Source organism: Typopeltis vanoorti, chromosome 4 (assembly GCF_054136105.1).
Source record: "Typopeltis vanoorti isolate ZY-2024b chromosome 4, IOZ_Tvanoo_1.0, whole genome shotgun sequence".
NCBI classification, from domain to species: Eukaryota; Metazoa; Arthropoda; class Arachnida; order Uropygi; family Thelyphonidae; genus Typopeltis; species Typopeltis vanoorti.
Window position 1 is genome coordinate 94,775,664 of NC_143552.1, and position 26,234 is coordinate 94,801,897.

General features: G+C 36.5%; 1 protein-coding gene across 1 annotated transcript in view; it reads right to left on the reverse strand.

Moving 5' to 3' along the window:
- Positions 1-26,234, reverse strand: part of LOC150107505 (acetyl-coenzyme A synthetase, cytoplasmic-like) — a 319,474-nt gene that overhangs the window by 127,508 nt on the left and 165,732 nt on the right. Inside the window, exon 8 of the mRNA XM_090391354.1 lies at positions 22,277-22,469. Within this exon, the coding sequence (XP_090247480.1) occupies positions 22,277-22,469 (193 nt within the window). The remainder of the gene's footprint in view (positions 1-22,276; positions 22,470-26,234) is intronic.

Sequence of the window (26,234 nt, forward strand, 5' to 3'; positions counted from 1 at the left end):
GACAATGAGATTTATTTGTGCCTATGGCCCACAGAAGGGTCTACTAAGGTAAAAGTGGAGGAATCTTTAGAGAAAGCAACTGACGCAATGAAAAAGGAAAAGTTGGTCTTTGTTGGGGATCTAAATCACAGAGCAGGAAATGATTGCCAGACATACAGAAATATTTTTGGAAAATTTGGAGAAAATAGCAAAGCTAATAATAATGGCAAATACCTGTTGAATTTCTGCTCAGGAAATGGACTGGTTATTACTAACACAATGCTCCAACATAAAAATGTGCACAAATTCACATCGAGAGAAGAGTGAAGGAATAAGAAGAGTCTCTAAGAAATTATATACTGGTTTAATCCTTTATCCAAGTGTAATCAAACAAAGTTTGTGCCTGAAGTATTTTCAGGACTGGGGCAACTCCTATAAGGAAGCTAACACTTCACATCACTTACCTTAGTATCCCACAATGCAAAGAACATCTTATACACATACATGTAGACATGTATATCTGGAATAAGGGAGAGGAATTGGTGACACAGATAGGATCAGCCTGGCTAAACATGAATAATAACAGGATATAATAACAAGAATAGAAGTCGCTGGGTACAGCATTTTCGGCAGGATAGGAAGGTAAAGCGTGGTGGTGGAGTACTGCTTATGATAAGTGACGACCTATGTCCTCTAAGAGTGGAGACTTTGGAAGGCAGTGGCACTAATGATTTTGAAAGCATATGGTGTGAAGTAGAGGTGGGCAACACAGGATATTTAGTGGGGTGTTGCTACAAAACCAGGAGCACAGAGGGTGGGGACCAGGAAATGTTTAGACAGTTGAGTTTGGCAAGTGCAAGAAGAATGATTGTTATGGGAGATTTTAACTACAGTAGTATAAATTGGGGAGAGGAAGATGCATGTAGCAATAAGGGAATGGAATTTCTAGAATTCTCGAGTGACAAATGTCTTAGTCAACATGTAATAGAGGGAACAAGAGGTTCAAGAGTTTTGGATTTGGTTATAGCATCAGAAGAGTTGATAATAACTGAGATGACATCTCTCCCACCAGTTGGAGAGAGTGACCAGAGATGGGAACGTATGTGGATTTATAAGGAAGGTGATTATAATAGTCTAAGACATCAACTTGGGGAAGTTTCATGGAGGGAGGAATTAAAAGTCCAGGATATCATTAGCACGTGGGAAATTAAGAAAAAATATTTGTTAGCAGCAATGGCAAGTTGTATACCACGAGTAAACAAGAGGACACAATTTGGAATAAAGTGGATGACAAACAATATTAAACAGGAATTGCATGTAAAAAAGAGATAATGAGGAGACAGGTGAAGAGAAGATGCATGAAGAGTATAAAACACAGGCCAGAAGAGTGACTAGTATGGTAAGGAAGACGAAACTGGAATATGAGAGGAGATTGGCCCTAAGATCCAAAGAAAATCCTAGGGAATTTTTTAGATATGTGGCCAGTAGGAGGAGAAATGACTGTGGAAGAATGATATTGTGAGATAAAAATGGGAATAGAGTGACTGATGCAGAGGACATAGTGGAATTGTTCAATGAACACTTTATTGGAGTATTTCATCCTGGAGGAATCAGTTTTAATGCTAGAGAGATTAGGCAGGTTCGAGGTTTAGAGGTACAGGAGGAGAGTGTGTTTCAAATACTGAGTACTCTGGATGTCAGTAAAGCTGTGGGACTGGATGGTATTTCACCACGAGTTTTGAGAGAATGTGCTAGGGAACTCACAGTGCCTTTGACCTGGCTTTTCAATGAAAGTCCGTCTGCGGGAAAGTTGCCCATGGAATGGAAGGAAGGTAAGATAGTGCCATTGCATAAGGGTGGTAGCAGACTGGAAGTGTCTAATTATAGGCCAGTTTGTGTGTCATCAGTAGTTAGTAAGATCTTGGAGAAAGTAGTGAAGGACCATATACAGCATTGGGCAGATGAGGGTAATGTTATCTGTGAGAGTCAACATGGATTTGTGAAGGGGGCGCTCTTGTTTTAGCAATATGCTAGCCTTTTATGATAAAGTTACAAGAGCATCAGATGAAGGAAAGGCATATACTACCATTTTCTTGGATTTAGCAAAGGCATTTGACTAGGTGCCATATGATAAGCTGATATTTAAGTTGCAGCACATGGGTCTGGATGTCAGATTGGTCAACTGGATTCAGGACTGTCCGATAGGTATCAGAGAGTTGTGTATGGCGGGGAAGTTTCAAGGAAGCAGAGGGTTACAAGTGGGTCCCACAGGGCTCAGTACCGGGACCTTTATTGTTTAACCTTTATATCAATGACATTGTTAGTGGACTGCAAGGGGATATTCAGTTGTTTGCGGATGATGCAAAGCTGGGAAGGATTATTAGTAATAGTGCAGATGTGGCAGCCCTGCAAGAGGATTTGAATAAGCTAGATAAATGGACAAATGAATACGAGGATCGGTTTAATGCAGCAAAATGTAAGGTCTTGAGATTTGGGAAACATCGACGGGACACTGCATACTCTATGGGAGGAGTTATACTGGAGGAAGTAGGGGAGACAAGAGATCTGGGAGGTTGATGATTGATAGAAACCCGAAATTTAAGGGACATATTGCAAAGGTGGTGAAGGTAACACAGAGGATTGCTGCAATAATGAGAAGGACACTGACCTGCAGAGATAAAACAGTTATCATTCCATTGTATAAGACCCTGATCAGACCACACTTGGACTATTGCTCTCAGATTTGGTCTCCATTATTTGAAGGGAATATATTAACTGTGGAAAGGATACAAAGACGGATAAAAAAGATGGTTTCAGGACTGTACAAGGATAGTTATGAGGATCGGCTGAGAGAATGTGGACTGCAGAGTTTGGTGGATAGAAGAAGGAGAGGTGATATGATTGAGACTTTTAAACTGTTGAGAGGTGGTTACAGGGTTGACACTGGAGAGTTCTTTCGCTTGGTTGAGTAGCAGGAAGGAGTGATGACAGGAGGCCATCCCTGGAAGTTACAAAAGGAAACTGTGAGCAAGAGGGTGAGGAGTGATTTCATTGCATGGAGGGTGGTTAAACCATGGAATGCATTGCCTGATGGAGTGGTGAGAGCGAGAACGGTCAATGAGTTTAAGGAGTGGTATGATAGGCTTTGTGTTTCTTAGGGGGGGGGAACCTTCCCATCAATAGACTTTGTATTTCTTAGGAAGGACCTCCCACAATGATTCTTTTGACTCCATGGAGGCCTGAATAATAATAATAATAATAATAATAATATAACTATGCATTGTGGGAAGTGTCACTACCCCATAATGCATAGCATTGTACATGTCTGCAAGATGCGCTTTGCATTATGGGATACTAAGGTAAGTGATGTGAAGTCTTAGCTTCCTTATATGAGTTGCCCCAGTGCTGAAAATACTTCAGGCACAAACTTTGTTTGATTACACTTGGATAAAGGATTAAAACAAGTATATAATTTCTTGGTATCTTTAATTTATAGTATAACCAAGTGAAAAAACCTTCAAGAAAAGTCTCATTGACTATGTTATTGTTGATAGTGATGTTTTCTCACTGGTGGCTGGACACTAGAGTGTACAGAGGATATGAAATTAGAAGTAATCACCATTTAGTCTTGAACAAGATAAAATAATTTCATATTGAAAAGAAGAACATGTAAGAAAGTTTTAAAGTGAATAAAAGTTGAGCAGATCTCAGATGTGAACTGTACACTAAAATATACAAACATTATTCAGGAAAAATGAAAGACCTGAGAACAGAAACCAAACCTTAGAGATTCAATGGCAATCTCCTGAAGAAGACATTGATTGATTCAGCCAGAGAGGCATATGGTGGTGGTGATGTCTGCAAGGATAGGAAAATCAGAACTCCATGGTAGACACAGGAAGTTAAAGAGGCAGTGAAGAAAATAAGAAAGCATATCAAAAGTTCCTGGCAAATAAGTCAGCTGGTGCTCTTAGAGAATATAGAGACAAATGTAAGAAAGCTAAACACTATGCAAAGTAGTTAAACAAAAGTCATGGGAAGATTTTGGTAAGAACATAAAAAATAAATATCAAGAAGGCGGCAAAGGCTGTTGAAAAAGCTCAGAAATGGAGAAAGGAAACAGTGCCGTAAAAGGAATTCCATTTGATAAAGGTGACATGAAAACTGGAGAAAAAAGATATCCTTGATGTCTGGAGTAATTACTTCGAAATACTACCAAATGAAACAAACAGTGACAGCGCAGTGGTAAAAATAACTCAATGGGCATGCAATCAGAAATACATGTCCAAACCTGAAGTAGATAAAGCCATCAAAAGCCTGAAATGTGGAAAAGACCAGAAATGCTCAAGTATGTAGGTATAAAAGTCTTACAGCAGCTGCATTTCATAGTTCAGAAGGCCTGGACAGAGGAACGAATTCCAGATTGTTGGAGTAGAGCTCTCATAGTACCCATATATAAAAAGGGAAATAAAACTGAATGTGAGAATTACAGAGGTATTTCCCTACTGAGTGTTCCTGATAAGAACCATGTCTCGAGAAATGGTTCAGAAAGATTGTGGAAGGGAAGCTTGTGAAGAACAAGCTGGATTCAGGCCAAAGAGAGGCTGTCAGCATCAGATTTTCACTTTGTGACAAATACTTGAGAAATCATGGGAATATAACAAAGATCTGTATTTAAGTTTTGTAGATCTGGAAAAGGCATATGACAAGGTGCCAAGAGAAAAGCTGTTCAAAATGCTACAGTTGCATGGTGTCACTGGGGCATTATATCAAGCAATACTTAGTCTTTATTTGAGTTGTGAGTCAGCAGTTAGAATTGAAGGATGTATAGGAAGATGGTTTAATGTTAAATCTGGTGTGAGACAAGGATGTACATTATCCCCCCCCCCCCTCTGTTATTCATTATCTATACGTATCACATTATGAAGGAAAGTGGTATTAACACGTTGACCGCCGTAATGTTAAAAAATTTTGTGATCCCTGGGCCAACTTCTTTTTATTTTATAATTTGCTGAAAGTAACATAAAATAATCATATTTTATGATTTTTTTATCTATTTCATGCAGCTAAATAAATTTGTTAAGTGTGAATCATGTGTGCATCGCGCGGCCTGAGAAGAATTTTTTTACTGACTGGGCCGAGAGGTTCACATGTGATTCGCACTTCACACAAGGTCAAACTGGCATATCTATGACACGTACGAACAGTTATATGCATTCAGTGTTTTGTCCAGTGGAATAAATGTGTTATAGTGATAAATATTGTTATAAATTGCCCTAATATGGGAGACTACGAAAAAGAACGTCATTTAGAAGCCTTGATAAATGAAGTTCTATCTGAGGACGAACCATATGAATATTTGTCAGAAAGTTACAACGGAAGCGATCTTAGTTCTGTGTCTTCAGATTCTGATTCTCTCATTGCTAGAAAGAGAATAGAAGTATCTACAACTAGTAATACCGAAGTTTTCGCTCCTAGTACATCTCAGTTTACTGCTGCTCATTCTGTAGAACAAACAATTGATGATGATGTTAAAAGAAATCTGCATTTGACTAATGATTCTTCCTCAGATGAATTACTTGGAAATGTGAATTCAACCGACCTACAATGGAATGAAATTACAGGTGATAATCTAAAACATTTTCAGTTTGTGGATAATAATTTTGGAATAAAACAAAATGTTATGGAAGAAATGCACGATAAACAGCCTGTAGACTTCTTTTTTATGTTTGTTGATGAAGGACTGCTGGACCTAATGGTGCAAGAAACTAACAGATACGCTCTTCAAAAACTCAGCAAGACAAATTTGCCAAAAGCAAGGATAAGAAAGTGGAAAAACACAAAACCCAATGAAATGAAGATATTTTTGGGTCTGCAAATTTGGTTCGGTTTAGTGCAGATGCCAAAATTAGAGTGTTATTGGTCGAATAACATCCTCTATTCTACAGAAATCAAACAAGTTATGTCAAGGAATCAGTTAGATCTTCTTCTCAGTAACTGGCATTTCACAGACAACGAGGGTGGAAATACTTCTGAAAGACTTTATAAAATTACACCTCTCATAAATCATATAAGAAAAAATTTCCAGAAAATAATGACGCCTTTGATTAATATTTGCGTAGATGAAACTTTAGTTCCTTTCCAAGGTCGTCTTGCCTTTCGTCAATACATCAAGAATAAACGACACAAATTTGGCATAAAACTCTTCAAATTGCATATTGAAGATGGATATACATATGATTTCAAGATATACTGCGGCACGCAGAAAAGACCAATACTATTAATAGTGTTCCAACTTCAATTGTTATGGGACTTTGTGAGAATCTACTTGACAATGGACGCACAATATTTGCAGATAATTATTATACCAGTATTGAATTAGAGCACAAACTTTTGAATAGACAAACACACCTTGTAGGCAAAAATTCTTTGAGAAAAATTCGAAAGGGAATTCCACAGGATGTTACCCAGAAGAAATTGAAAAAGGGTGAAATAATTGGTAAAGAAAGTGACACAGGGGTGGTGGTAATAAAATGGTGCGATAAACATGAAGTGCTTATGTTATCAACAAAGCACACAAACAAAATGAAATCCCTTACAGAAAGAAATGGTAATGAAGTGCAAAAGCCGGAAGCTATTATGGACTATAACAAAAGCAAAAGTTTTATTGATCTATCTGATCAGGTAAAAGTCTATACTTCTTGTATTCAAAGACACATTTATAATGACATATATTATAAATAAATATTTAGCACCATTGTTATTGTTTTATTCAACATTACAAATTGGCCTAAATCAGGTAAAAATAAAACCCCTATAATAGGTCACCTGTTGTACATGTAATTGAAATTCTACTGCGATAACTATATAAACCTGTTTACCAGGCCCCACATTTCCATTATCCATAAGCATTTCATTTAGATATGAATCACGTGTGAACTACATGGCCTCAAAGAAAAATCTTTATGCGAATCAAATATGATTCACGCAACAACACATTGAAAAAATGTAGTGTGAATCGTATTTGATTCATACGGCAGTCAACATGTTAAACCTGATATCAAAATTGGAGATGTTAATCTCATCTCTTTGCTTCACGCAGATAATGTTATACTTCTAAATAAATCCACTACAAGTTTGTAAGATTCTCTGACTAAATTGAATAACTACTGAAATAGATATGGTATGAAGGTCAGCAATAACAAGACAAAGACAATGAATATGGGCAGAAGCATTGAAAATATCAACTGCATTCTGAATGGAGAACCTATAGAACAAGTAAAACATTTCAACTACTTAAGCACAATTTTTAGTGAAGATGGAAAATTAAATATGGAAATAGAAATAGACAACAAAGCTGGTAAGGTAGGAAGTCAACTGAATAAATTTATATGGAATAAGAGAGAAATTTGTCGGAACACTAAATTAGCTGTATACAAGACAGTGTTCAAACCAGTTTTAACTTATGGATCTGAGAGCTGGGTCAGAAATAAAACACATGACCAAAGACTAGGGACTGCAGATATGAGAGTCCTGAGAATGATTACAAGCATGAAAAAATGGCATAAATGGCAACATCATATTAAAAATGAGGATATTAAGAAAGAACTCAACATTATTGGCATCCAGGAATGTGTTAGTAGAGCTAATCTCAGGTGATACAGTCCTTTAAACAGAATGGGAAAGGAAAGATTAGCAAAACAAGTGTTCTCTGCCAGGTTGGCAGGAAAAAGACCCAGAGGAAGACCAAGATATAGGTGGATTGATACAGTAAAAAGTGCCTTAGAAGATAGAAGTATAAGATTTGATAATGTTGGAGTCTTGACAGGTAACAGATTGATTTGGGGGAAAATTGTAGAAAAGAAGTAAGTAATGATGTAAGTTTTTCATGTAGTTGAAAGTTTATTTTTCACTAGGTTAGACTATAATAAATTTAGGATATCTGCAGGAATTTTCAGGCCCAAACTTTGTTTGCTCTCACTGGGATAAAGGATTAAACTAAATTTATTATAGTCTAACCTGAAAAATAAACTTTCAACATCTTTCTCTAAATCCAGAGTAATTTAATAAAAAAAGGTGGCAAACCTTTAGGCAACTCTGACCTCTGGAATTGAGTATGAGGAAATATTGAGAAGATGAAATTTGCAGAGTCTGGTGGAGAGGGGAGATATGATAGAGACCTACAAGTTGGTAAGGGGTTGTTATAAGATCAATGGTGGAGAAGTTCTATAGAGAATAGTGGGAGATCAGGGGAGAACCAGAGGTCATCCCTGGAAACTGTATAAAGAGGGTGTGAGTAGGGGAGTGAGAGGCAGGTTTTTTTCGTGCAGAGTTGTGAATGATTGGAATGCCTTGCCTGAGAGTGTGGTGTCTGCAAGGAGTTTGAGTGTGTTTAAGACACAGTATGATGTATGTGTGATAAAAGGACCTCCCAGATGAGTCTTTGACTCCATGAGGTCTTGTTTAATAATAATAATAATAAACTCCTATAGGTAAAGATGACCTTGTTACTGCTTCTGCCTGGTATCTCCAACTCTGGGCCTGGCTCCCACTGAAGAGACCTCAATAAAGGTCGAAACTAGTCTGGGTAGTGGCCAATCCCTTAATGCATAACAGTATACATATCCACAAGGAGATGTGTTTTGCATTTTGGGAGATACTGGGGTAGGATTGTTGGTAGCTTGCTCCACATTTGCTATGAGTTGCCTGGTGTTGTACTACTTACCCAGATAAGATAGTACAACACTATATTCAGTCCTGAAGATATTTTCAGGCGCAAACTTTGTTTGCTCTCATTGGGATAAAGGATTAAACTAAATTTCTTATTTTTCATGTAGTACCATCATATCCTCTACACTCCTTAAGGGTACATATCAGGAATTTAATAATGATAATAAGAATGATGATGGCAATTATAGTTTCATTCAATTATTGTAACATCATTTATTTCTCTTCTGTGTAAAATATTCATATGATAAGTTCAATGCTCAGTCAGAATAAAGGTTGTATCACTTGCTGTTTAAGAGAGACTTGTGTCATGAGAGGTTTCTTGAATTAACATGAAAATATTCAAGGGATATAAATACATATAAAAATACAAAAAATAATACTATTTATTTAAGGCCATATATATTTCAGCCTGAATATTACAGGCCGTCTTCAGTGGCAACAACAGCTAATTACAAAATAGCATGCAAATAATAGATGATTTGAAAAAGTAAATGCAGTGTGATGTTATACATAAAGTCACACCATCTGGATCAAAAAGGTAAGAGGAAGAAAATGATTTTCTTGGATGTCACAAATGATTTAAGAGGCGAGAAGTATTCTATGATGGAGGATGTGAAGGAGTTGTTAGAAGAGGCAAAATTGAAGAGTGAGAAGATAAAGATTGTAACTCTCCTACCATGGTATGATAGAAGTGAATTAAGGAGGAGAGCATTTCTAGCTAATGAGCATATATGTAGCTTGTGCAGAAAGAATGATGTAGGATTTGTGGATCTGTGGTCTCTATTTGATGGAAAGAAGGATTTATACAATATTGATGGACTGCATCTAAATGGTGTTAGTTGTCTAGAGGTCTAGAGATAGCCTTGTTCACCAAGCATGCTGAAGCACAAATTCAGAAAAACTTAAGCAATTAGGGTGGAAGAAGGTGAGTTTGTGTGAAGGCACCCATGAGGCAAGTGAGAATGAACAAGTGTGGAAACTAATCTCTCAAGCAAAAATGTTGAATAAGGTAGTCAATTCAGGAAGCAAAGGTGGGTGAGTGCCTAAAGGGATGCTGTAGTTTCTATATACTAATGCCAGAAGTATCAGGAACAAGAATGGAAATCGCACCTCCATACACAACTTGTTGATACCTATCAGATAGCCAGTCTCCAATCCAATGCACTAATCTAATATCCAACCCCATCTTCTCTAGTTTGACTGTCAACTTATCATGAGGTACAATATCAAAAGCCTTTGCAAAATCCAAGTATATTACTGTGTATCCTTTTCCTCTGTCCAAGGAAGCAGTCACTTTATTGTAATAAGTAAGTAGATTACTAAAACATGACCTCCCTTTAACAAATCCATGCTGTCCATCAAAGATAATACCATTGTTGTCAACCCAACTCTGGATCCTAGTTCTCACAAGCTTCTCCAACAACTTTACCACAACACCGGACACACCGATAGGCCTACAGTTTGATGCTTGAGTTCGATATGTGTAAGGTCCTCACCACATCCACATGTTGTTATGCCCAGTCAACCATGAGTCACATCATGGCAGTCAAACTCCTAGATAGGAGACAATACATGAATGGGATGGGAAGATGATGACGTTACTGTTTGGGTGTAGCTGGATTGTAGACGGGTGAGTTTCATGAAACATAAGCTGAAGACATCTGGAAAGGCTTATGTGTTCACAGTACCTGTGATTTATTTTCAGGGTATTGATGACAACATAGAATGATAAGAAAATAATATTTATTAACTTATTTGCTGATATTTTACTGGTATTATATCCAGCATCTTCAGAGCACAAAATCAGTTTGTCACAGTACACGAAACAACAATTTGGTATAATAGTTGGATTAGTTTAAAAAATTGTAACGAACAACACAAGGAACTAAAGTCCTAATTAGGTGCCATCTGTGTTGGAAAAAGAGAAAAAACAAATATTAATTAGACCTTAAAATGACTGTCTGCAATATTTTTGGTAAATTTATACAGCCATACTTATTTTGAGGTTTGGAGTACGTTTTAAAGCTTCTGTAGATTCCAAAAACAATCTCTCGGACTTACAAATGATTTCTGTGTAACCCTTCTGTTTTTTTCCAATTGATTCTGTGTGAAGTGGTATCGAAAGCATGATCTGCTAGACATGACTTGCCATAACAATAGTGTCAGATGTATTTTTTTATGTTCACCGAGGTGGAAGTCAACAGTTTTTCCTTCATAGTGAAGAATTTATGGAGACACAACACATCTTGTGTTAGAATAATTACTTTACTTATCATTAAGAAAGTAACATTCGATGTTTCGACCTCTGTATTGAAGTCATCATCAGGAAAACATACATATGTACAGGATACAAGCTACATGACAATACACTACACAAAAGTAAGATTAATCTAAATGTTTGCTAATCATTTACCCTAGACTGACCTCTGGTGGAAAAAATAAAATAAAAATAAATAAATAAAAAAAAAATAGAACTACATTAAACAATTTCTAAAGTCCTCTTGTATTAAGATTTTCTTCTGTTGGGGTTGTTCTGTATGCTATATGGGTTGGAGATAGGTCCTCCAAATTCTTGGAATATTTAATCCATCCTTGTTGAGATTTGAATGATGTTTTAGATTTCACAGGCTTCTTTGAATTTTCTTTCAAACCAGGTTTTGGTTCAGTGTAGGGACTTAGTGCCTTTCCAGTCAATTCTGTGACATGTTTGGAGTGCTTTTCTAATTGGGATGGTGCATCCTGTTTCCCCTATGTAAGGTAGGTGACAGGTACACTGAATTTTGTAAACCCCGGGGTGGGCAAAGTCTGGAAAGGGATCTTTGAAAGAGCTAAGTAAATTTCTTAATTTTGCAGGGGGTTTGAAGATTGTCTTAATATGACATGTCTTAATATTAAGAATTTGGAGGACCTACCTTCAAACCATATAGTATAGTGTTAATAAAGAAGTTAATATCTGTTATGTAGATTTTGAAAAAGCTTTTAACTTTGTAAAATGGGATAAGATGGTGGAAGTAATGGAAAAGATTGGTATAGACTGGAAAGACAGAAGGCTAATTATTTCACTATATATGGGACAAAGTGCCATGGTGAGAGACATATATGGTACAACAGAACCAGGTATCATTAGACGAGGAGTAAGACAAGGCTGTTCTCTGTCACCAATTTTGTTTAACGTGTATTCCAAAGCAATGTTAAAAGAAGCACTGGAGAATTCAGGAGAAGGAATAAAGATTGGAGGTAGACAAATATTTGCAATAGGATATACAGATGACAAGGCATTATTATCAAATACTGAAACAGGACTACAACATTTGTTGAACAGATTACTGGAATCCTGTATCAATTATGGAATGAAAATTAACATAAGAAAAACAAAGATAACAAAAATAGCAAGGAAAGAGGCAAATATGAATATCAGAATAAATGGAGAAAATTTGAATCAAGTGAAGACATTTAAATATCTAGGAAGTGTGATTAGCAGTGATGGAAGATGTAAAAGTGACATAAAAGCAAGAATAGAGATTCCTTTAATACGTTCATTGCCAATCAAGCGATATCACGTGTTGCGAGTTCTCACCGAATGGCCGATTATGCGTTATCGCGTGGACGTCGCTAACTAAATAAAAAAATATAAAAAATTTGGCCACCACACGAAATTCCAATTTTCAGATTGGCAATGAACGTTCATTGCCAATCACGTGATGCGAGTTCTCACCAAACGGCCGATCACGCGTTATCGCGTGGACACCGCTAACTAAATAAAAAAAATTAAAAAAATTGGCCACCACACGAAATTCCAATTTTCAGCTTGGCAATGAACGAGTTAATAGAAAATTGAATTTCTTCAGAAATAAAATGGATAGAAACCTAAAGAAAAGACTAATAAAATGTCATGTGTGGAGTGTTGCCCTCTATGCAGCTGAAACTTGGACATTGAAGAAAGAAGAAATTAAGATTTTGGAAAGCTTTGATATGTAGATTTGGAGAAGGATGGAAAAAATCAAATAAGGAGACAGGTGAAGAGCAGATGCATGAAGAATATAAAACACAGGCCAGGAGAGTGACTAGCATGGTAAGAAAGGCGAAACTGGAATATGAGAAGAGATTGGCCCTAAGATCCAAAGAAAATCCTCGGTAATTGTTTACCTATGTGGCCAGTAGGAGGAGAAATGATTGCGGAAGAATGACATTGTGGGATAAAAATGGGAATAGAGTGACTGATGCAGAGGACATAGTGGAATTGCCCAATGAAAACTGTATTGGAGTATTTCATCCTGGAGGAGTAAATTTTAATACTAGCGGAATAGGGCAGGTTCGAGGTTTAGAGGTGAGAAGGAGAGCGTGTTTGAAATACTGAGTACTCTGGATGTCAGTAAAGCTGTGGGATTGGATGGTATTTCGCCACGAGTTTTGAGAGAACGTGCTAAAGAACTGACAGCTCTTTTGACCTGGCTTTTCAATGATAGTCTGGCTATGGGAAAGGTGCTCAGGGAATGGAAGGAAGATAAGATAGTGCCATTGCATAAGGGCAGTAGCAGACTGGAAGTGTCTAATTATAGGTCAGTTTGTGTGTCATCAGTAGTTTTTAAGATCTTGGAGAAATTAGTTAGGGACCGTATACAACATTGCGCAGATTAGGATAATGTTATCTGCGAGAGTCAACATGGATTTGTGAAGGGGGCGCTCTTGTTTTAGTAATATGCTAACATATTATAATAAAGTTACAAGAGCAGTAGATGAGAGGAAAGACATATACTGCCATTTTCTTGGATTTAGCAAAGGCATCTGATAGGGTGCCACATGATAAGCTGATATTTAAGTTGCAGCACATGGGTCTGGATGTCAGATTGGTCAACTGGATTCAGGATTGGCTGTCCAATAGGTATCAAAGAGTTGTGTATGATGGAGCAGTTTCAAGGAGACAGAGGATTACAAGTGGGGTCCCATATGACTCAGTGCTGGGACCTATATTGTTTAACCTTTATATCAATGACATTGTCTGTGGATTGCAGGGGGATATTCAGTTGTTTGTGGATGATGCAAAGCTGGGAAGGGTTATTAGTAATTATGCAGATGCAGCAGGCTTGCAAGAGGATTTGAATAAGCTAGATAGATGGGCAAATAAATGGGGGTGTCGGTTTAATGCAACAAAATGTAAGGTCTCGAGGTTTGGGACACATCGATGGGACACTGCATATTCTATTGGAGGAGCTATACTGGAGGAAGTAGGGGGAGAGAAGAGATTTGGGGTTGATGATTGATAGAAACCTGAAATTCAGGAGACATATTGCAAAGGTGGTGAAGGTAACACAGAATATTGCTGCAATAATGAGTAGGAGGCTGACCTCTAGAGATAAAAGAGTTATCATTCCGTTGTATAAGACCCTGATCAGACCACAATTGGACTATTGTTCTCAGATCTGGTCTCCAGGATTTGGAGGGGATAAATTAACTGTGAAAAGAGTACAAAGGTGGATAACAAAGACAGTTTCAGGACTGTACAATGTTAGTAATGAGGATCGGCTGAGGGAATGTGGACTGCAGAGTTTGGTGGATAGAATTAGGAAAGGTGATATGATTGAGACTTTTAAACTGTTGATAGGTGGTTACAGGGTTGACATCGGGGAGTTCTTTCGCTTGGTTGAACAGCGGAAAGAGCGATGACAAGGGGCCATTCCTGAAAATTACAAAAGGAAACTGTGAGCAAGAGGATGAGGAGGGGTTGAACTGTGGAATGCATTGCCTGATAGAGTGGTGAGAGCGAGAACGGTCAATGAGTTTAAAGTCTATTAATATAATAGACTTTGTGTTTCCTAGGAGAGACATCCCACGATGAGTCTTGATAGACTTGTGTTTCCTAGAAAGGACCTCCCATATGAGTCTTTTGACTCCTTGGAGACCTAATAATAATAATAATAATAACTAATGAAGAGTTCTTAAAAAGAATAGAAGAAGAAAGAAATCTGTTAAGGAGGATAAAAAGAAGAAAAGGAAACTGGATCGGACATATTCTGAGAGGGAATAGAATCATCAGAGATGCCATCGAAGGTAAAATAGACAGAAAAAGATCCAGAGGAAGAATAAGGAAAACAATGCTAGATGTCATGCTGAATGGAGACAGGTACACAACCTTGAAAGAGAAGGCTCAGAACAGAAGAGAGTGGAAGGAAAGTTTTTGCTACTAAGAGAAGAACCTACTCAATTGCAGAATACTCAAGAAGAAGAAGTGTAGTGTGGTGGCATGTACCTTGTATCCTGTACATATGTATGTTTTCCTGATGACAACTTCAATACAGAGGTTAAAAAGTCGAATGTTACTTTCTTAATGATAAATAAAGTAATTATTCTAACACGTGTGTTGTGTCTCCATAAATTCTTCACTATGAATGCTAACCAACGTGTAACCTGGACACAAGAACAGGGCACTTCATAACTCCTGGATGTGATAAAGACAGTTTTTCCTTAGGTGAATGGATGAGAGTTGCCAATTTGACAAGGTTTAAATACTTTGCATAACTGATATTTATTGAGCACTTTAGATATCTTTTCAGATGTGCCTTGAATTATGAGATGGTAAATGTTTTGCTGCGGTCTTGTGTGGTAGGCAATGGAGGGAATTTCTTTGGAGCAATTAACATTTTTTCTATCCTATAGAGATTATACCCATTAGCTAAGATGGTGTGACGTAAGTGAGTAAGTTTAGCAGTAATTAGTGTTTTTAGGATACCGTAGAGCTGGATGATAGTGTGAATGTTTGTGCAAATATCTCCCTGTATGTGTGGGTTTTCTATAAACAGAAAAAAGATAAGGAATCATCTGGAAGCCATGTGATTGGTGTATCCAGGAAGGGTAGACAGTCATTAGCTTCCTGTTCCATTGTGAAGTGGATTTTAGAGTGTTGGCTATTTAAATGCACTAAAAATGTACCCAATGTGTCTGGACCATGTAGTCAAACAGCAAGTACATCACCAACATGGCATAGCCAAACCACTGGTTTGAGAGTGGCTGTATTCATAGCTAGCTCACAAATAATTCATCCTCCTTTGATAAAAATTCTGTTCACCTAAAAAGTATTTCAGAAAACGATATCTTAAAAAGTTCAGACGTAATGATTAGTTTTGATATCACTTCACTATTTACAAAGGGATCATTGTTATAAAACGTTCTGTCCTTCTATTACCCCACTTTGTATTTGTTTTCTCTTTTACTTAAAACTTGGCAAATTGTAAATTGTCCACTACCTTAACTATTGACTGCCACCATTTATTTGTTTCTATTAGATCCTATATCTTCACGCTCTATAATCTAACAAATTAATTTGTTTTACAACTGCACCAGTTAGACTATGTATTGAGCTCAGCGAGATTATAAGATTTTAAACCAAAGACAAAGCAGATGGTGTTTGTATTCCCCGCTTATGCTAATCCTTACCTTAAATTAGTCGTGGCTTGATTATTGATCACCTAAACTTTAATCTTATGCAGGTTTGAAATTTTCAGGATAGTGCATTGACAGAATTAGTCCAATCTGTTGTTCACAAACCATTTAATTAAATCAAAGAGGAATATTTACAGTTTGATTCAAATTAACATATATATTGGCATACATATTTACTCGGTAGATAATGTTATGAAAAAATTAGTTTGAATGACTATAATACCGAGAATAAAAAGAATAAAGTTTAATGTGAGATACTACTAGTTCCGTTGAACAAAATTCAACTTCTTCAGGTATCAAAGACAAAGAATTATGTAAAATAACAGAGACATAATAAAATTACATCAACAGAACTAATATAAAAGACTGAAGAACAGTTTAAAACAGGAATGCATGCTGGAATTCCAATTAAAGTTGACTGCATGCGAGAGTTGTCACAAAAGTGGCAGTATTGGACAGTGGCAATGTGTGCGTCAGAAAGATTGTAGCTAAGGCTGTTGTTTATATGGGATGAATCAAGGGTATTTCTTTAGATTCGACTATCTTCTTTTCAAGCTCATCAGTCTTTTATATTAGTTCTATTAATGTAATTTTATTATATCTCTGTTATTTTACATAATTCTTTGTCTTTGATACCTGAATAAGTTGAATTTTGTTCAACAAAACTAGTAGTATCGCAGCATTAAACTTCATTCTTTTTATTCTTGGTATTATAGTCATTCAAACTAATTTTTTCATATATATATATATATATAGATAGATAGATAGATATTATTATAATTCTTTGTTATTTTCATTTCTTCCTAATTCAAACTTAGTTCTAATTTACTTCCTTAAAGCTAAATCACAATCTAGATTATCCTGCCAGTCATATATACACAAACTGACAATAAAGCATACCTTGAGTAAGTTTATTTCAATATCAATTTACATCTTAATATATCCATAAACAGACACTCTTCATGTACATTATTGTTCAGAATTATCACATACATAAGTACTTACAATTCTCGTTCAGCACTGCCTTTTACATGAATCATTTTCTTCATACGGAAGTGCTCCCTTTTGCCTTCTTTCCTTCTGCTGGCTTGTTCTTGATTTCCAACCAAATTTCTTCTTCTTTGCCCGAGTCATCGATTATTCTATGCCCTTTAGGGCCTTTAGCATGGCGGTAATATGCAGTGGACCTCATGCGGTGGCAGACCCAGGTAAGAGAAGGTGAAAACCCTAAGACAAATGACGCCGCTCTTTCGATTACCGACAACGGACCTCATGTGGCGTAAGAGAAGGTGAAAAACCCTAAGACAAATGATGCTTCTCTTTCAATTACCAACAACGGACCTCATGTGGCGGGGGACCCAGGTAAGAGAAGGTGAAAACCATAAGACCCCCATTCCTTCTTGACTTATATATACACCAAGACTTCCATTGTATGCATGCGCGTGTCTCTCGAACATTCCATATATGGTAATGTACTGACCTTCAGACATGATGACGTCATATTTCGCGTGTCTTTTGGAAATTGCCAATATGTCAATTCTTAGAATTCTTCACTATTCTTAGAATTAGACTTACTGATTAGACATGAGTTAACATGTTACATGATGACATCATGTGCCACATTATTTTAACAAAGGCTCATTTAAGTTATTAACATTTCTCTAAGTACATTCCTCTTAAAAAGACATGTAAAAGCAAACATGATAAGTTACATAGTTATATATCATGAGAGATTTTATACTGTTAATTGAAACCCTTGATTTACTAAAGTCACATTTTTCCCCTGATATATTTGAACTATTTAAATTTATAGTATATGCAAGTTTTTTTATTTACCGAGAAACCTAAGATCCACGATGCCTCTCTTTCCATGAAAAGGGAAGATATACAAACAAATAGATAGGACAGCAATCAGTTTCCCCCCTTTCTCTCCCTTTAGCCAGTTTCTACATGGAACACATGGAAAAGCTAGCTATGAATACAGGCATTTTAAAACCACTGGCTTGGCTATGCTATGTTGATGATGTGTTTGCTATTTGGCATGATAATTATGATCCTTCTCTTGCTATGGTTACCCCTACACCACTGTTTTTGGTTTTTCACATGTTTATTACAATCACAGTTCTAATCACATCACTACAATCCCTTTAGCATGTGCTGAATCTATCATATCTTTAGTCTTAAGATAATTTTCCCATTCTTACACCCACTCACACTCTCTCTCTCTTCGCCTGCTTTAAAAGTTTGTTTAAGCATGTGACATCATATTTTAGCAATTTGCTCATATTTTATAACAATGTTACTGCCTTTAGCATGTGCTGAATCTATCATATCTTTAGTCCTAAGATAGTTTTCCCATTCTTAACACCCACTCACACTCTCTTCTCCTGCTTTAAAAGTTTGTTTAAGCATGTGACATCATATCATCAGGTTTTAGCAATTTGCTCATATTTTATAACAATGTTACGGCCGAGTTGGATAAAGGGAATGGATAATGTTGGATTTCTCTAAGGCATTTGATAGGAACATGATAGGCTGTTGTGTAAACTGGAAAATATGGGACTAAAACATAATCTATTGACTTGGATCGGGGGATGATTGACAGACAGATATCAAAAAGTGGTATACAGTGGGTGTAAATCTGCCAGATTTAAGGTAACCAGTGGTGTACCTCAGGGTTCAGTCCTTGGGCCATTATTGTTCAATCTATACATTAATGACATCAAGCAGGATCTATCATCAGATTTGCAATTGTTTGCTGATGATGCAAAGATAGGCAGGGCAATCAGGGATGCTACTGATATTCAGAAATTACAAAATGATTTGAATAGACTGGAAATTTGGGTTAACGAAAATGGCTATCAGTTTAATGTTAGTAAGTGTAAAGTTATGCACTTTGACGTGATTAGAGTTCCAGAGGCATGTTATATTAGTGGGGTTATGCTACAAGAAACTGAAGAGGCAAGGGATCTTGGTGTATTGATGGATAAGAATTTAAAGTTCAAAGGTCACATAGCAAAAGTTGCAAATACAACTCAGAGGATAATTGGTATGTTGAAGTGAACCTTGACATGTAAAGATAAAGAAGTAATTTTGCCTTTTTATAAGGCTTTGATAAGACCACACTTGGATTACTGTGCACAGATTTGGTCTCCTGGGTTCCAAGGGGATAAAGAAGCTGTGGAAAGGGTGCAAAGAAGAGTTACAAAGATTATATCCAGATTATGGGATTTAGGTTATGAGGACAGATTGTAAATATGTGGATTACAGACTCTCTGGTTAACAGGAAAAAGAGGGGGTGATATGATAGAGGTCTATAAATTTTTGAATGGGTGCTATAGCATTTCAAATGATGAAATTTTTCGTTATATGGAAGGCGGGGAGAGAACACGGGGGGGTATCCATGGAAGTTAAGGTTCTCTCAGTCAAAAAGGGTTAAGAGCTAGGTTTTTCTCCCAGAGAGCAGTGAGTGAGTGGAGTAATTTATCCTTATGGGTAGTGAGTGCATCTAGTGTGAATTCAAGGGTAGGTATGATAGCTGGGTTGGGTAATTTACAGCCTCCCTCGATGAGTCCTTGACTCCCTGGAGGTCTCAGATAATAATAATAATAATATCTGTTCACATAAAGCCCATCTTGAAGATACAAATCCTTCTGTCTGTCAAACTCATCACGTAGATCTATGAATTGCACATCACTCCTCCTAAAGAACTATGCATCGAATCATGTATGATGATCGCCCTTCTTCTCAGTTTACTCTTACCATGCAACAGCAAGAGATTCAAAATCTTCTCTTCTTCTATTTCACTAAACAACTTTTTCTTGTCATTTCTGATACTTCATTTACTAGACTTCAAATGTCATTCAAATGTCAACAATTGTCTCTTTCACTTACATCTTTTTGCACAGTGCCTCAGTATGTTGAGAATCTTCTGCCTTTTATATAATGCTCTTATCTAGTACATCAGTTATATCCTTTTTTTATTTGCTTCTGTACTTGCACTTCCTCCTTTGCTTCCTTTTTTTTGCCTCCTGCACTTTTTACTTATCATGCTTGTTTCATTCTCTCCAACTTCCCTATCTTGTGCTAATGTATAAAAGTCTTGCAATGTATCATGTAAAATAATTAACTTTTGATTTAATGAAATAATTTTAAATTACTGAATGAATTATACTGAACAGTATAAATTAGCCAGCCTAGTTAGCTGAGTGGTTAGAATACATGGTCAGATGAGGACGACATCCTGAGAGGAATAGAGAGAGAGATTAAAGGGTATGATGTGTTTCGTGAGGATAGAAGGGATAAAAAGGGAGGGGGGAAGTGCTATTGATGATAGAGAAAGAGTTATGTCCATACAAAGCAGAGATGCAAGAAAGAAATAGTGCTAGTGGTTTTGAGGCAGTATGGTGTGAGATAGAGGTGAATGGAATGAAATACTTGGTTGGATGTTGACCAGGTAATGTGGATGGTTAGTGACTATGAAATGTATAATCAAATTAGCCAAGCAAATAAGAAAAGAGTGATCATTATGGGCGATTTTAATTATGGCAATATAGACTGGAATGATGAGATAGCAACTGGAAGTAAAGAAATGAGTTTCTTGAGTTTTTGAGGAACAACTACCTCAGACAGTATGTAATAGAGGGCACACGAGGATAGAGGGTCTTGGATTTGGTTATCTCATCAGAGGATGTAATTATAAATGAAGTGTCAAATCACCTGCCAATTGGTGAGAGTGACCATGAAGTTATTACCTGGGTGATTGCCAGCAGTGTGAAGACCTCTGTAAGAAAAGGGGATTTGGAACTACAAGGGAGGGGGGGGGGATTATGAAGAGCTCAGGAGACAGCTTGCAGGTGTAGCATGGAATGAGAAGTTAACTGGAAAAGAGATCAATGCAGCTTGTGGGATTTTCAAAAACTATCTAGTAGATGCAATGTCTAAATGTATTCCAAGGGTGAGAAGGTTAAATAAGGTAGGTGTGAAATGGATGAATAAAGAGATTAAGCACACGATACAGAAAAAAAGGGCATAGAATTAGGGAGATTCTTGTTCCACTGTATAAGGCTTTGATCAGGCCACACATGGACTATTGTGCCAGATTTGGTCATCTGGTTTTCAGAAGGACGAAGAGATGTTGGAAAGGGTCCAGAGGTGTGACTGACTAAGGTAGTTTCTAACCTCTGGAATGTCGAGTATGAGAAAAGACTGAGAAGATGTAATTTGCAGAGTCTGGTGGACAGGAGGAAGAGGGGGGGGGGGAGATATGATAGAGACCTAAAAGTTAGAAAGGGGTTGTTATATGATCAATGCTGGAGAGGTTCTACAGAAAATAGCAGGAGATCCAGAGGTCATCCCTGAAAAAAATATAAAGAGGGTGTGAGTAGGGGAGTGAGAAGTAGGTTTGTTTCATGCAGAGTTGTGAATGATTGCAATGTATTGCTCGAGAGTGTGGTGTCTGCAGAGAATTTTAGTGTGTTTAAAGCACGGTATGATGAGCTGTGTGTATGATAAAAGGACCTCTTAGATGAGTCTTTGACTCCATGGGGTCTGGGTAATAATAATAATAATACCAGCTCTCTATCCAACAGGTTGTGGGTTCAAATCCTGCCATGAGCATGGATGTTTTTGATTGTCTTTAAGTGGGAGATGTATTTCATCACCCAGTGTGAGACCACCATGCTTATTGGAGGCCTGAAGTGGACTGAAAAATTTCATGTTTGTTCTCTAGAGCAGGTTTTCTGGTCTATGTAAAAATAAATATATTACAAAAAATATAAAACTGATAAAAATGGCAAAAAAAAAATCCTTAATAAACCCATGGTACAAAATGTACTATAGATTTATAATAACCTTTCATGAATAGGAACCACATATTAAAAAAAAAAAAAGAAAAGAAACGGTGACCAACAGATACCAAAATACATTGACTATTGCACACCAAAATCATTGCACACCAAAAATAGTAATAATAAGGACTGGATCTATGGTTTAGGGAAACCTATGGTTTCCCTAAACCATAAATCCAGTCCTTATTATTACTATTTTTTTAATGTTAAACCTATTTTAAAAGTCTAGTGAAATTTTTTTTAATGTTAAACTTATCTTTAAAGTCTATCCATTTACTTACCAAAACACTTGCTGCACTGTTCAACAAAGGACCATAAACAACATAGGTATGTCCAGTAACCCAACCAATATCTGCTGTGCAGAAATACACTTCATTAAGATGGTAGTTAAAAATGTACTTGAATGTTGTTCCAGCATACAGCATGTAACCACCAGTAGTATGCAACACTCCCTTTGGTTTCCCAGTTGATCCACTGAAATTCATCAGAGGAAAAAATATATATATTGTATATTCAATAAAACTATTATTACATATTATTACTATTAAGGCCTAAACATGTCTTGCACTGCCTTATTAAAATCCTTTACCATCTAAAGACTTTCCTATAATCCATGCCACCTGAAAATTCAAAACCCAGATTTTATTTGAGAGTGAATATGCTAATCACTTGGTAACTAGGCTGGCAATAGCCTAGTTAAATGGATATATAATCCTTTATTTTAGTGTTACATGGTGATCAGCATTCATTTTCGAAATTATGAATTTTACGACCACGTTATAACTAACTCTTTTTTATTATCCCGACGTTTCGATCTTCACATCAAGATCATCATCTGGAGCATACACAAATATACAAGACAAGCTGAGTTACATTACAAACCGTAAGCTAGAGAAACGATGATTTGATCATATGCTATTCCATTGGCATGACCTCTAGTGAAAAAAAATAATAATAAAAAAAAAATAAAAAAATTATAAATTATATAAAGTTAGATTTAATTTAAGATAACATACATGAATAAACATTTTTTCTTATAGATAGTTTTCTTTCAGTAACAATGATGTCCTATTTTTAGTATTACAATTCTTATTTTTGATTTAGGATCCTGGATTTACTACAGTCCTGTTTATAGTTGTTCTTAGAGAGAAAGGTTCCGTGGGTCGAATATATGCCTTCCATGGGATTTTTAGACCTTCATTATTGTTCAGATTAGGGTGATTGATAATGATCTCACAGGCTTCCTTAAATTTGCATTCATACCATGTTTTGGTGTGATGTAGACAACTAGTGCTTTTCCAGTCAATTCTATGTAAGGTGTTCAGGGAATGATCAGAAAGGCCAGCTTCACCATAATTATTATATTTAATGTGTCGTTTATGTTCTTTTTGTCTGATAGGAATTGTGCGTCCTGTTTCTCCTATATATGGTATGTTACAGGTGCAATGAATACGGTATACTCCAGGGAGGGCAAAGCGGGAGGGGGGGGGGTCTCTGGATGAGTTGAGTAAGCTTTTTAATTTTGCAGGAGGTTTAAAGGTGGCTTTGAGGTTGTATTTTTGTAGTACTCTGTTTATTTTGTCTGATGTCCCTTTAATGTAGGGAATGGTTATAGTTTTGTTGTAGTCTGGTTTGTCTTTGTTTTTTATTGAGGTCTTGTAGAGAATTTTGTTAATAGTGTTTTGGCTGTACCCATTTTTTTGGAATGTATTGCTGATCACTTTAAATTCGTCTTTCAGCGCCTGTTCACTGGAGCAGATTTTCAGAGCCCTGTTTTTTAGAATATTGATGACACCTAGTTTTTGTGTTGGGTAGGAGTTTATGTGTATATATTGGCCAGTATGTGTCGGTTTTCAGTAAACCATGAATTGAACAGTTATGAACAGATTCAAGCCACCAGAAAGAACTTAGCCGCTACACAAAACCAACTACAAAAGGAAAAACGGAACTTTCAAGCTAAATAAACGCAGATATCTGGATGATCCTGGAAAAGATTACGGAAAACACAGCGAACCACATCCTAAAAACGAAAAAGGAAAACCTAATTTCCAAATTCCAAAGACTAAAAGATCGACAGAACCAGCCAATATATGCAAATTTCTCCACAGTGAACAATAACAACCAACCATAAGCAAGAAACAACAGGAGCCACCAGTCGCCTACAGGTAACAGTAACATCATTAACCTATCCAACTACGCTTTAAACAAAGGAGAAATCTCGATACTAAACAAAGATTTAAATTATGCTGTAGCAGCCAGATCGATAAACAAACTTGAATTTATTTGATATTGAAAGAAGCCTAAGATTCATCTCAAATAACACAGCAGAAAAAATACGTTTAGAAACCGCCAACATTTTAAATCATAACAAAACAATAACAAGCAACCTAACCAAACACGAAGTAACAGCGATGAAATCACTAAAGTCAAATCCGAACATCGTAATAACTAGAGCAGATAAAGGAAGTGCCACCATTATTTTAAACCGAACCACTTATGTAGAAAAAATAAATCTGCTGGTCTCGGACAATAATACATACCAATTAGTTAACTACAACTGAACCAATAGAATAAAAAATAAAACAGAGAAACTACTTAAGTCAATTACTGAAATTACGGACTACCGAAAATTCAAAAAGAAAACACACTACTAAGGCCTATAGTTGAAAGGATAGATAGCCCAACTTATCACTTAGCCAAAAAATTAGCAGCAACTCCTATATCAAAAACACACAACACTTCATAAACATCATCAAAGACATTACATTAGAAAAATATGATTTATTAGTCAGTTTTGATGTCTCTGCCCTCTTTACGAATGTCCCAATCAATGACACAATCCTTTTACAGAACAAATTCCCTCCAGATATCACGGTGCTCTTTGTGCATGTATTACGTTCTGATTATTTTGTATGGCAAAACACTTTCTACCTACAAAAAGAAGGCACAGCCATGGGCTCTCCATTATCCCCCCTATTGCTAACTTTTACATGGAACATTTTGAGCAACTTGCTTTAGGTTCCTCCCTTTAAAACCCAAAGTCTGGCTTAGATACGTTGATGATGTTTTTGCGATCTGGTCCCATGGTCGCCAGACACTAGACACATTCCTTAGTCACCTAAACAAACAACACAAATGCATACAGTTCACAACTGAGATTGAAAAACAGAACACACTTCTGTTTCTAGATACACTTGTCACACGTCTTCCTTCTGGCAATCTTTCCTTCACGGTTTACCGAAAACCGACACATACTGGCCAATATATACACATAAACTCCTACCCACCACCCAACTCAAAAACTAGGTGTCATCAATGTTCTAAAAAACAGGGGCTCTGAAAATCTGCTCCAGTGAACAGGCGCTGAAAGACAAATTTAAAGTGATCAGCAATACATTCCAAAAAAATGGGTACAGCCAAAACACTATTAACAAAATTCTCTACAAGACCTCAATAAAAAACAAAGACAAACCAGACTACAACAAAACTATAACCATTCCCTACATTAAAGGGACATCAGACAAAATAAACAGAATACTACAAAAATACAACCTCAAAGCCACCTTTAAACCTCCTGCAAAATTAAAAAGCTTACTCAACTCATCCAGAGACCCCCCCTCCCGCTTTGCCCACCCTGGAGTATACCGTATTCATTGCACCTGTAACATACCATATATGTAGGAGAAACAGGACGCACAATTCCTATCAGACAAAAAGAACATAAACGACACATTAAATATAATAATTATGGTGAAGCTGGCCTTTCTGATCATTCCCTGAACACCTTACATAGAAATGACTGGAAAAGCACTATTAACATTTATTATTATATAATAAATATAATATTATATTCAGAGGAAAAGCATTATTGAGGCTTTTTGAATTTCGTAGTGAGTTAATGGTCTTGATGTCACATAATTTAGGACAAAATTTTATTGAATTATTAAGAAATTCTTCATAGTTGATGAGTCTTGCTTATCTGGCAGATATTTCTACAAAGTGCAATGAAATTAACTTATCATTACAAGGAAAGAATATTACAATTTTTAATACAAGAGATGAAATTGCATCTTTTGATAGGAAGTTGCAATTCTGGATTTCTATAATTGAACAGAATAATTTTGATTGTTTTCCCACCTTGTGTGAATTTTTGACTGAAATAAATTCTAAAGTAAATGAAGAAGTATCTAACGTAATTTTAGAACACCTACATCACACCAAAACATGGTATGAACGCAA